The sequence below is a fragment of the Phaenicophaeus curvirostris genome, unplaced genomic scaffold, assembly GCF_032191515.1.
Source record: "Phaenicophaeus curvirostris isolate KB17595 unplaced genomic scaffold, BPBGC_Pcur_1.0 scaffold_122, whole genome shotgun sequence".
NCBI classification, from domain to species: Eukaryota; Metazoa; Chordata; class Aves; order Cuculiformes; family Cuculidae; genus Phaenicophaeus; species Phaenicophaeus curvirostris.
Genome location: NW_027206743.1, coordinates 123,693 through 136,481, shown reverse-complemented (window position 1 = coordinate 136,481; position 12,789 = coordinate 123,693). Strand labels below are relative to the sequence as shown.

Below are 12,789 nucleotides of genomic sequence, written 5' to 3'. Positions count from 1 at the left end.
GAGAGGAAAAAAGGTGGAAAAGGGAAAATCTAGGGGGGAAAAAGGTGGGAAACGGAAAAGCAGAGGGGAAAAAGGTGGGAAAATCAGGGAAAAAAGGTGGAAAAGGGAAAAATCTAGGGGGGAAAAGGTGGGAAAGGGAAAAGTGAGGGGGAAAAGAGGTGGAAAGGGTGTGGGAAAAGGCGAGAAAAACAGGGAAAAAAAGGTGGGAAAGAGAAAAGCGGGTGGGGAAAAAGGTGGAAATGGAAAAATGGGGAGAAAAGGTGGGAAAAACAGGGAAAAAAAGGTGGGAAAGGGAAAATCTAGGGGGAAAAAGGTGGAAAAGGGAAAAGCAGGAGGGGAAAAATGGTGGAAAGGGAAAAGTAGAGGGAGAAAAAGGTGGGAAAAACAGTGAAAAAAGGTGGGAAAGGGAAAATCTAGGGGGAAAAAGGTGGGAAAGGGAAAAGTAGGGGAGGAAAAGGCTCTTTTACCCACATGGTGAAAAAAATAAGATTTTATTTGGGGTGAGAAGCTCTAGAATCAGGAAAATCTCGGCGAAGGCTGCGATTTCCCAGGGAAATTCCCCCCCCAGCCCCGTTTTCCTGTGGTTTTACCCCAAACACGCCCTGAGGGGATTTAAAGGGGAGGAGGAGGCAAAGCCCGAGGCCCTAAGCAGGTAATTAAGTAGAAAATTAACGAAGGGAGACACCTGACCAGGCGGCTTTCTCAGCAATTACAAAACCAGCCCATGGGATTCACCTTTTTCCTACTCGGAGCGATTTTAATTAATTATCAGTCCCTCATCAAAGATTTTTGAGGCAGAAAAGGAGAAAAAACTCATTTCTGAGCCAAACCTGGTGCTGGATTTTTGCCCCACGGCCGCGTCCTTTCCCAAAGCCGGAAAACCACCGGAACGAGCCCCCCCCTAATCAATTAATTAATTGCTTTCAGACTAATTAAGCTCCGAGTCGCATCACGGAGAAGCTGAACCCTAACGAAGTGAGCCGGGAGGTGAATCCAGGCCGGCCGAGGAGGGGCTCGGCCCCCCCCACGCACCCCGACTCCGCTTCCCACAGGTAAATCCAGCCGGAGAGTCCGCTTCGTTAGCTTAACGAGGCGCGGGAAACGCAGGGAGCGCAGGTCGTTGTGTCCCAGCTAACGAGCGCCCCCCACATCGCTCGATCCCAACCCCAAAACTCCCCCCGCGGCCGCTTCGACTCATCCAAATCAGCACCCGGAAAAGTCCCCGCGCAACCCCGGGGCTTGTTAATTAATTAATTAGCGACGACGAGGAGCGGAGGATCCAGGAAGAGCCGCGGCGGGCGCAGAGTCGGAGTCCGGGGAAGCGGGGCTGGTCGTTTCCGGACGATCGGCAGCGCTTTGGGGGGATCGATTGGGAATCGGAGCCGTCTCGAAGGCTAATTAGCCCCCACGGGGTAATTAACAGGGGGGGGCGGCTCAGATTTTAACGACCTGGGCGGCGAGGCAGGGGCCGCGGCTCCCGGCGTCCCGGCGGCAAACGACGAGGCGGCCGAAGGTGCCGCCCACGCGGCCCTTGGTCAGGCGCCCGGGGTTGACGCAGACGCAGCCCAGGACCTCCTGCCGAACATGGCGGCCGCAGGTGAGGCCGAGCACACCTGGCGCCAGGTGACACCAACAGCCACTCAACTATGGCTGAGGCCGAACCCACCTGGCTCCAGGTGAGGCCGACACCCACCCGGCTGCAGGTGAGGCCGACACCCACCTGGCTGCAGGTGAGGCTGACACCCACCTGGCTCCAGGTGAGGCTGACACCCACCTGGCCGCAGGTGAGGCCAACACCCCCCTGGCTGCAGGTGAGGCCGACACCCCCCTGGCCCCAGGTGAGGCTGACACCCACTTAGCTACAGGTGAGGCTGACACCCACCTGGCCCCAGGTGAGGCCAACACCCCCCTGGCTGCAGGTGAGGCCGACACCCACCCGGCTGCAGGTAACACCAACAGCCACTCAACTATGGCTGAGGCCGACACCCACCTGGCTCCAGGTGAGGCCAACACCCACCTGGCTGCAGGTGAGGCCGACACCCACTTAGCTACAGGTGAGGCCGACACCCACCTGGCTCCAGGTGAGGCCAAACCCACTTAGCTACAGGTGAGGCCGACACCCCCCTGGCCCCAGGTGAGGCCGACACCCCCCTGGCCCCAGGTGAGGCCGACACCCCCCTGGCCCCAGGTGAGGCCGACACCCCCCTGGCTCCAGGTGAGGCCAACACCCACTTAGCTACAGGTGAGGCCGACACCCCCCTGGCCCCAGGTGAGGCCGACACCCCCCTGGCCCCAGGTGAGGCCGACACCCCCCTGGCTCCAGGTGAGGCCGACGCCCCCTGCAGCCTCATCCCTGCTGGACTCCTCCTTCTCCCCCCTCACCCCAAGCCCCCGTGGGTCCGGGCTCTGCTCATTAGGCGCCTGACCTTAACGAAGTAGCGCAGCTCCGAGGGGGTAACGAGGACGTCGGGCGTGACGGGTAACGAGGCGTAGAGGGAGAAGCGCTCGTAGTCCACGTTGAGCTCCTCGGAGGGCGGGTACAGGGGGTAGTAGCTGCCGACGGGAATTTTGGGGCAGAAGGGGTTGGGTTTGTGATTTTTGGCTCTTGCCGAGGGCCTGCGGCCCCTCAGCCCCCCGAACGCTCCTTTTCAAGCCTCGTCGCGCCCCAAAAGGCCGTTTTTTAGCTTAAAAACACGCCTCGGAAGCAGGAACGGTGCGAGATTTCCCTCCTTGGCCCCCAGGCCTCACCTCCTCTGCGTCAGGACGTGCTTGAGGATCCGCGTGAACCGATCCGAGACGCCCGACGAGCTGGGAAACGGGTCAGGGAAAAGAGGAAAAGGTGAAAGGCTCGGGGCCGGGTGGATTAACGAGGCGAGCGGCCTAACGAAGGAGCCCTGAGGCCCCCGGGGGAGGCTCCGCGCCCCCTACGATCCCGGGAACGATCCCGGGAACGCGGCTCCCGGCTCCCCAAGGCACCTGCTGATCTCCTCGGAGCCCATGTGGAAGAGGAGGTCGGTGGAGGTGAGGCCGAAAACCACGCCGTCCACGTCCAGGGTGCAGGGATCCGGAACAAAATGCACGCGCTGGCGCGGAAAGAGGCTTCGGCGGGGCCCGATCGCCCCGAAAACCCCCCCGAGATGCCCCAAACCCGCCTTTTCCCCCTCAAATCCCACCCCAAATCCCCTTTTTAGACCCAAACCCCCCCTTTTCCCTCTCAAACCCCACCCCAAAACCCCTTTTTAGACCCAGAACCCACCTTTTCCCTCCAAATTCCACCCCAAAACCCCCTTTTTAGCCCCAAATCCCCTTTTTAGACCCAAACCTGCCTTTTCCCCCTCAAATTTCACCCCAAATCCCCTTTTTAGACCCAAACCCCCCGTTTCCCCCTCAAATTTCACCCCAAATCCCCTTTTTAGACCCAAACCCGCCTTTTCCCCCTCAAATTCCACCCCAAAACCCCCTTTTTAGCCCCAAATCTCCCTCTTCAGACCCAGAACCCACCTTTTCCCTCCAAATTCCACCCCAAAACCCCCTTTTTAGCCCCAAATCCCCTTTTTAGACCCAAACCCGCCTTTTCCCCCTCAAATTCCACCCCAAAACCCCCTTTTTAGCCCCAAATCCCCCTTTTTAGACCCAGAACCCACCTTTTCCTTCCAAATTCCACCCCAAAACTCCTTTTAGACCCAGAACCCACCTTGTCCCCTCAAATCCCACCCCAAAACCCCCCTTTTCCCTCCAAAATCCACCCCAAACCCCCTTTTTAAGCCACAAATCTCCCTCTTTAGACCCAGAACCTGCCTTTTCCCTCCAAATTCCATCCCCAAACCCCCTTTTTAGCCACAAATCCCCCTTTTTAGACCCAGAACCAGCCTTTTCCCCTCAAATCCCACCCCAAACCCCCCCTTCCCTCCCAATTCCACCCCAAAACCCCCTTTTTACCCCCAAATTCCCCTTTTTAGACCCAGAACTCGCCTTTTTCCTCCAAATTCCACCCAAAACCCCCTTTTTAGACCCAGAACCCCCCTTTTCCCCCTCAAATTTCACCCCAAAACCCCTTTTTAGACCCAAATCCCCCTTTTCCCCCTCAAATTTCACCCCAAAACCCCTTTTTAGACCCAGAACCTGCCTTTTCCCTCCAAATCCCACCCCAAACCCCCCTTTTCCCTCCAAATTCCACCTCAAACCCCCCTTTTTAGACCCAGAACCCACCTTTTCCCCTCAAATCCCACAAAACCCCCCTTTTCCCTCCAAAATCTACCCCAAAACCCCCTTTTTAGACCCAGAACCCCCCCTTTCCCCCCAAATCCCACCCAAAACCCACTTTTTTGATGCCAACCCCATTTTTAACCCCAAATCCCACCCCAAAACACCATTTTTTGCCCCAAAACCACGTTTTTCCCCCAAAATCCCACCTCAAACCCCCCTTTTTGACCCCAAACCCTCTTTTTTTTGCCCCCAAATCCCCTTTTTTGCCCAAAACTCCACCCCAAAACCCCCTTTTTTGCCCCAACCCCCCCTTTTTTCCCCTCAAATCCCACCCCAAATCCCCCTTTTTGTCCCCAAACCCCCTTTTTCTCCAAAAAATCCACCCCAAATCCTGTTGAGCTTCCATTAAACAGCCCTAAAGCCACCCAAAATACCTGAAATTGGCCCTAAAACCTGCCCCAAAATGCAGAAGCGGCGCTGATCTGGCCTTAAATGCCCCAAATCTGCTTTAAATCAACCTAAACCAGCTCGAAAAATACGGGGATGGGGCTGAGTTTTCCTTAAAAGGGCCTGAAGAGGCAGAAAATGCCTCAAAGCCCCCCCGAAAATGCTCTAAATCTACCCAAAAAGCCTCAATCGTGCCCCAAAGGACCCCAAACTCACCCCCAAAAAACCCAATTTTGCTTTTTTTGGGGTAAAAATGAGAATTTGGAGGGGTTTGGGTACCGGTTTGTCGTCCTTGGGGAGCTCCGGGCAGAGGAACGGGGGCTGCGGGTACACGGAGTCGTGGGGGACGTCTCGGAGCGAGGGAACGAAGACGAGGTGGGAGCCGGCGCTGCCGGGAGGAGGACGGAAACGTTGGAAAAGAGGGAAAAGGAGGCGATTAGGGAGTGAAAATGAATGAAAAAGAGGGAAAAAGAGGTGATTGAGGAATGAAGATGTTGGAAAAGAGAGAAAAGCAAGCGATTAGGGAATGAAAATGTTGGAAAAGAGGGAAAAAGAAGTGATTGAGGAATGAAAATGTTGGAAAAGAGGGAAAAAGAGATGATTAGGGAATGAAAATGTTGGAAAAGAGGGAAAAGGAGGCGATTAGGGAGTGAAAATGAATGAAAAAGAGGGAAAAAGAGGTGATTGAGGAGGGAAAATGTTGGAAAAGAGGGAAAAGGAGGCGATTAGGGAATGAAAATTAATGACAAAGAGGGAAAAACAGGTGATTGAGGAATGAAAATGTTGGAATAGAGGGAAAAGCAGGTGATTAGGGAATGAAAATGTTGGAAAAAGAGGCAAAAGCAGAAGATTAAGGAACAAAAATGTTGGAAAAGAGGGAAAAGCAGGTGATTGAGGAATGAAAATGTTGGAAAAGAGGGAAAAGCAGGTGATTGAGGAATGAAAATGTTGGAAAAGAAGCAAAAGCAGGTGATTAGGGAATGGAAATGTTGGAAAAGAGGGAAAGCCAAGCAATTAGGGAATGAAAATTATTGACAAAAAGGGAAAAGCAGGTGATTAGGGAATGAAAATGTTGGAAAAAGAGGCAAAAGCAGAAGATTAAGGAACAAAAATGTTAGAAAAGAGGGAAAAGCAGATGATTGAGGAACGAAAATGTTGGAAAAGAAGCAAAAGCAGGGGATTAGGGAATGGAAATGTTGGAAAAGAGGGAAAGCCAAGCAATTAGGGAATGAAAATTATTGACAAAAAGGGAAAAACAGGTGACTAAGGAACGAAAACGTTGGAAAAAAGGGGAAAGCAGGTGATTAGGGAATGAAAATGTTGGAAAAGAGGGGAAACCAGGCGATTAGGGAATGAAAAAGAGGGAAACCAGGCGATTAAGGAATGAAGACATCGGAAAAAGAGAGAAATCCAGGAGATTAAGGAACGTTTGGGGGGCAAACCCGACTATTCCGCTTCCTACCTGCGCGTCCCTTCGATTATCGTCTTCACGCAGAGCCTGAAGACGTCGGCGAAGGATCCCAGGAGCCGGCAGTTCTGGGAATTGAGGGAAAAGCAGGGGATTGGCTCCACTCCCGCTTCTTCCAGGCCAACGGGGAGGAGGCCGGGACCTCCCCGAGCTTCTTGGCTCCCGCGGAGCCCGGAACGAGGGACCGAGCGACCCCAACTCCAGGCGGACGGAGGAGTCGGGGGGGAAGGAGGCGGCTCCGGGGTTCTCCCTCACCTCCACCTCCTCGTGTTTGGCATCCACAAAGGGCCCGAACTGCAAGGAAAAGGGAAAATCAGCAGCGGAGACGCACGTCGAGCCCCTTAAACTGCTCAGAAAAAGGTATTTTTTTAATTATTCTGTTTAATTAAACTCTGTTTCTCAAGCCCGAGGTGTCGGAGCCAAGCGAGGAAGCTCAGGGAAGCACCCGGGGCGGCTCAAGAAGAGGATTTGAGGTAAAAATGAGGCTTTTTTTGTTAGTTTAGGGTTGAAAAACGGGTGGGCTTGTCATTTTGGGGTGAGAAAGGGGCATTCGGGGCCTCACCAGGACGCAGACGTCGGGGCGGTGGCGGGAGATGAGGGCGAGGAGGTCGGCGAGGGGCTCGTAGGCGCTGCTGTCGGAGGGGGTGAAGGGGCCGCACGCCACGAAAACCAAGCGCTGCTCGGGCTCTGAGAGGATTCGGGGAGAAAAGCCGCGAAAAAAGGGCAGCCGGGGCCAAAGCGGAGGGCGAGGAAGGAGAAATAGAAGGGGGGGAGGGGAAAATGGGGGTTCGAGGGGGGATTCGAAGGAAAAAAAGGGGTTCGAGGGGGTGAAAAGGGGGGATTCAAAGGAAAAAAAAGAGTTTGAGGAGGAAAAGGGGGGATTTGAAGGAAAAAAAAGGGGTTTGAGGGGAGAAAGGGGGGATTCGAAAGGAAAAAAGGGGTGCGAGGGGGGAAAAGGAGGGTTTGAGGGGGGATTTGAAGGAAAAAAAGGGGTTTGAAAGGAAATTCGAAGGAAAAATAAGAATTTCGAGGGGGGGAAAGGGGGGATTCAAAAGAAAAAAAGGGGTTAGAGAGGAGAAAGGGGGGATTCAAAGGGGAAAAAGGGGTTTGAGGGGAGAAAGGGGGGATTCGAAGGGAAAAAAGGGGTGCGAGGGGGAAAAAAAGAGGGGTTTGAGGGGAGATTCGAAGGAAAAAAAGGGTTCAAGGGGGGAAAAGGGGAATTAGAAGGGAAAAAAAGGGGTTTGAGGGGGGAAAAAGAGGGTTTGAGGGGGAAAAAGAGGGTTTGAGGGGGGAAAAAGAGGGTTTGAGGGGGGAAAAAGAGGGTTTGAGGGGGGATTCGAAGAACAAAAGGGGTTCAAGGGGGAAAAGGGGGGATTAGAAGGAAAAAAGGGGTTTGAATGGGGAAAAAGGACGGATTAGAAGGAAAAAAAGGGGTTTGAGGGGAAATTTGAAGGAAAAAAAGTGGTTCAAAGGGGGAAAAGGGGGGATTCAAAAGAAAAAAAAGGGGTTCGAGGGGGAAAAAGGGGGGAATTTGAAGGAAAAAAGCGGTTTGGGGAGGGAAAGAGGGGTTTGAGGGGGAAGAAATGGGGCCGGGGGGGGGTAAAAAGAGGGTTTTCAGGGGCCAAAGGGCAAAAACGGGGGATGTTGGGGCTCACCTGAGGCCGGCTCGGCCGGCAGGTGGAAGGGAAGCGGCACCCCCTGCGGAAAAACCATAAATGAGCTCAAAATGAAGCTTTTTTCCCCCCCAAAGCCCGGAGCCGGGTGGATTTAGGAGCATCACCTCGTAGAGCTTGGAGACCAGAATCCTCCTCCCGGTGCTGTTGGTTCCCTCCAGCGCCACGACCTGCCGGGAAGAGCGTCCGGCTCCCGGTTTGAGAGAGAAACAGGGAGGATCCCCCCTCTCCGCACCCCCAAAGCCCGCACCTGGCCAGGGAAGAGGGAATATTCCTTCAAATCCGAGAGATCCAGGGGCACTTGGCCCCCCGAGCAGTGTTCCCGGTCGCCTTCCAGCACCACGGATTTAGCGTTGAGCTTCCCGTTGCTGTCGCAGCCGATGAGGCCCAGCAGCGTCACCGGCTCCTGCGGGAGCAACGGGACAAAACCAGCTGGATTCGCCTTCAAATTCCCTCGGAAAAGCGGGAAAGGAGGCGTCGGGACTCGCCTGCGACGGGAGCGACGCCGAGGCGAAGTCTTCCAGGCCGTGGTGGCTCCGAAGGGCCTCGCCGAGCTCCTCGATCCGCCACGACAGGGCTACGGAGAGAGAAGAGACGTTCCCGCATCCCAAAAAACCAGAAGGGAGCGGTGGGAGTTTCCCCCTCCGGGCCTCACGGTCACCTTCGCGGACGTCGAGGGCTTTTTGGAACATGAATTTGTAGGATTTGGTGAGGTTTTCTTCGGGGAGACCGAAGAGTTTGGGGACGCAGGCGGCGGCGCCGCCTCGGCCGCTCCAGGAAGGATCCGGAAGGTCTCCAAACGAGGCCACCACGTCGCCGCGGCCGCCGCGAGCCGCGTAGCTCGGGGAGGGGGTTCGGCTGCGGGGAGAGGGAAAAGGGGGGGAAGTCAAGTCCCAGCACCACCAGGCACCCGGAACGCCCCGGAAAAGGTGGAAAGAGCTTGGAAAATCGGAGCAGGAAGCTGGGAAAACACAGGGAGGAAGAGGAAAAGCTGCAAGAGTTTCAGAGGTGAGGAGGGTAACGGGGAAAAAGCACGAAAATCCCAGGGTTTAAGGGGAAAAAAGGGATTTGAGGAGATGGGAAGAGCACAAAATCAAGCAGGATGGAAGGGGAGGCTCTTTCTCTTCAATCCTGTTCTTTTTCTCCTGGATTTTTCTTTTAAATCCTCATTTTTTTTCTGATCTTTTGTTTTAAATCTTTATTTCCTCAGTTTCCCCTCAAATCCAGCTGGTTATTCCCCATTTCCCCCTCAAATCCAGCTGGTTTTTTCCCCATTTCCCCCTCAAATCCAGCTCGTTATTCCCCATTTCCCCCTCAAATCCAGCTGGTTTTTTCCCCATTTCCCCTCAAATCCAGCTGGTTATTCCCCATTTCCCCCTCAAATCCAGCTGGTTATTCCCCATTTCCCCTCAAATACACCTGGTTATTCCCCATTTCCCCCTCCAATCCAGCTGTTTTTTCCCATTTCCCCCTCCAATCCAGCTGTTTTTTCCCCATTTCCCCCTCCAATCCAGCTGGTTTTTCCCATTTCCTCCTCCAATCCAGCTGGTTTTCCCCATTTCCCCCTCCAATCCAGCTGTTTTTTCCCCGTTTCCCCCTCCAATCCAGCTGGTTTTCCCCAATTTCCCCTCCAATCCAGCTGTTTTTTTCCCATTTCCTCCTCCAATCCAGCTGTTTTTCCCCAATTTCCCCCTCCAATCCAGCTGTTTTTTCCCCATTTCCTCCTCCAATCCAGCTGTTTTTCCCCATTCCCCCTCAAATCCAGCTGTTTTTTCTCCCATTCCCCCTCTAATCCAGCTGTTTTTCCCAATTTCCCCTCCAATCCAGCTGTTTTTTTCCCATTCCCCCTCCAATCCAGCTGTTTTTTTCCCATTTCCCCTCCAATCCAGCTGTTTTTCCCCATTCCCCCTCCAATCCAGCTGTTTTTCCCCATTTCCCCCTCCAATCCAGCTGGTTTTCCCCATTTCCCCCTCCAATCCAGCTGTTTTTCCCCTCCAATCCAGCTGTTTTACCCCGGGGAGAAGCTGTTGGGCGAGAAGAGGGCGTAGGGGCTGCGGGACGAGAGGCTCCGCTTGGGCCGGGGCGTTTCCGGGGTGGAATTCCCACGTTTTTGGGACCCCTGGGAGGAAAAAAAAAAAAAAATTGAAAGATTTTTCCACCCGGGAGGCGATTTGGGGCGGAAAACGGAAAATTTGGGGTGAAAGGAGCTTCAGGAACCTTGGACGGCGCCGCGTAGGCATCCAGGAGCTCGTCCTCCTCTTCCTCGTCAAGGCTGCCGGCTCGTTAAGGGGCACTAACGAGCCCTCGTTTCCCGCGGGGAGGCCGAAGACGCTCCCGTAGGACCCCCGACCCCCCCCGTTTTGCTAGGAATCGCCCCCCAAATCCACGGATACAGCTCCTGGAGGGAGTGGACGTCGTGGAGGCCTCCGGAGCGGTTCCGGTTCTTCCGGGAAAGGCGGCTGCTCCGCTTGGCGAGGACCTGGGGGAGGAAGGAAAGGAGGGAGCGACCTCCCCCCGGGGCCTTTTCCTGAGGGATTCGGGGTGCCGGGGGATATCGGGGACCCCCCACCTCGTGTTCGAAGGCATCGAGGGTGTCGGAGGAGAGCTCGGTGCCGAGGTCTTTGCTGGTAACGAAGGCCAGGAGCTCGTTAGCCAAAGCCACCGGGTCCAGGCCGTGGGTCAGGCAGAGCTGCACCACTGCGGGCAGGGAGGGGTTAACGGGGTCAGGGACCCCAAAACCCACCCCCCCAAACCCCTCAGACTCCCCAAAACCCCTCCTGACCCCCCCAACCCCCTCACCTGATCCCTCAGACTCCCCAAAACCACCCCTGGACCCCCCAAACCCCTCACCTGATCCCTCAGACCCCCCAAAACCACCCCTGGACCCCCCCAAACCCCCCACCTGATCCCTCAGACTCCCCAAAACCACCCCTGGACCCCCCCAGCCCCTCACCTGATCCCTCAGACCCCCCAAAACCACCCCTGGACCCCCCCAACCCCTCATCTGATCCCTCAGACCCCCCAAAACCACCCCTGGACCCCCCAACCCCCTCACCTGATCCCTCAGACTCCCCAAAACCACCCCTGGACCCCCCCAACCCCCTCACCTGATCCCTCAGACTCCCCCAAACCCCTCGTGACCCCCCCAAACCCCTCACCCGATCCCTATAAGGACCCCAAACCCCCTCACCTGACCCCTCAAAGCCCTCACCTGATTCCTATAGGGACCCCAAACCCCTCCTCTGATCCCTCCTGACCACTCAAACTCCTCCTGATCTCTATAGGGACCCCAAACCCCCTCACCTGACCCCTCAAAGCCTTCACTTGATCCCTATAGGGACCCCCAACCCCCTCCTGACCCCCCAAACCCCTCACTAGATCCCTCCTGACACCCCAACCTCTCACCTAATCCCTATAAGGACCCCAAACCCCCTCACCTGACGCCTCAAAGCCCTCACCTGATTCCTATAGGGACCCCAAACCCCTCCCCTGATCCCTCCTGACCCCCCAAGCCCCTCACTAGATCCCTCCTGACACCCCAACCTCTCACCTGATCCCTATAAGGACCCCAAACCCCCTCATCACCTGACCCCTCCGGACCATCAAACCCCTCCTGACCCCCCCAAACCCCTACCCTGATCCCCAAACCCCTCACTAGATCCCACCTGACCCCCCAAACCCCTCACCAGATCCCTCCTAACCCCCCAAGCCCCTCACCAGATCCCTCCTGACACCCCAACCTCTCACCTGATTCCTATAAGGACCCCAAACCCCCTCACCTGACCCCTCAAAGCCCTCACCTGATCCCTCCTGACCCCCAAACCCCTCCCCACACCCCTCCTGACGCCTCAACCTCTCCCCTGATCCCCCCTGACCCCCCAAACCCGTCCCCAGATCCCCCCTGACGCCCCCAATCGCCGTGCCCCGGCCCCCCCGGCTGCTCACGGCGCTCGGGCCCCTCGTCCCCGGGGCAGCGCAGCTCGAAGAGCCGCAGCTCCCTCAGCAGCGCCTCGGCCGACACCTCCGCGGGCTCCGCTCCCGCCGCCATCGCCGCGCGCGCCCGGGGGGCGGGGCCGCGCCTTATAGGGAGATGGGCCCTCGCCTTATAAGGAGATGGGGCGGGGCTACGCGGGGCCAGCGGCCAATGGGAGAGGCCGAGCCGGCCCCGCCCCCGCCTGGCCCCGCCCCCCCGCGGCCCGGGAAAAAGGCGGGAAACCGCCCGCCCGCGGGTTCGTGAGGGGAAAAGGGGGGGGAGGGGAACCCGGACCCTGAAGGAGCCGCCCCGACCCCTCAGAGGCTCCAACCCGAGCCCTCACGGGACCCACCCCGAACCCCTCAGAGGATCCACCCCGACCCCTCAGAGGGTCCAACCCGAGCCCCTCACGGGATCTGCCCCGACCCCTCACGGGATCCACCCTGACCCCTCAGAGGGTCCAACCCGAGCCCCTCACGGGATCCACCCCGAACCCCTCACGGGATCCACCACGACCCCTCACGGGATCCACCCTGACCCCTCACGGGATCCACCCCGAACCCCTCACGGGACCCACCCCGAACCCCTCAGAGGATCCACCCCGACCCCTCAGAGGGTCCAACCCGAGCCCCTCACGGGATCCACCCTGACCCCTCACGGGATCCATCCCGACCCCCTCAGAGGATCTGCCCCAACCCCTCATGGGATCCCCCCCAAACCCCTCACGGGATCCCCCCCAAACCCCTCACGGGATCCACCCCCAACCCCTCACGGGATCCACCCCCAACCCCTCACGGGATCCGCCCCCAACCCCTCACGGGATCCGCCCTGAACCCCTCACAGGGTCCAACCCAAAATCCTCAGAGGATCCAACTCAAACCCCTCACAGGATCCACCCCGAACCTCTCAGAGGGTCCAACCCAAAATCCTCAGAGGATCCACCCCGAACCCCTCACAGGATCCACCCCGAACCCCTCAGAGGGTCCAACCCAAAATCCTCAGAGGATCCACCCCGAACCCCT

The 12,789-nt window shown here is 56.9% G+C and overlaps 1 protein-coding gene across 1 annotated transcript; it reads right to left on the bottom strand.

The window, feature by feature from the left end:
• Positions 1-475: 475 nt before the first annotated feature.
• POLA2 (DNA polymerase alpha 2, accessory subunit) lies at positions 476-11,842 on the bottom strand. Its single transcript, XM_069882346.1, has 18 exons — positions 11,740-11,842; positions 10,364-10,491; positions 10,188-10,273; positions 10,012-10,066; positions 9,807-9,913; positions 8,456-8,652; positions 8,283-8,371; positions 8,045-8,200; positions 7,902-7,964; positions 7,777-7,819; positions 6,684-6,808; positions 6,377-6,415; positions 6,116-6,189; positions 4,933-5,041; positions 2,977-3,083; positions 2,749-2,808; positions 2,427-2,553; positions 476-1,575 (listed from the first exon to the last, which is right to left on the bottom strand). Exons 1-18 carry the CDS (start codon positions 11,840-11,842, stop codon positions 1,435-1,437), a joined length of 1,809 nt encoding a protein of 602 aa, XP_069738447.1. The 3' UTR covers positions 476-1,434.
• Positions 11,843-12,789: the final 947 nt, after the last annotated feature.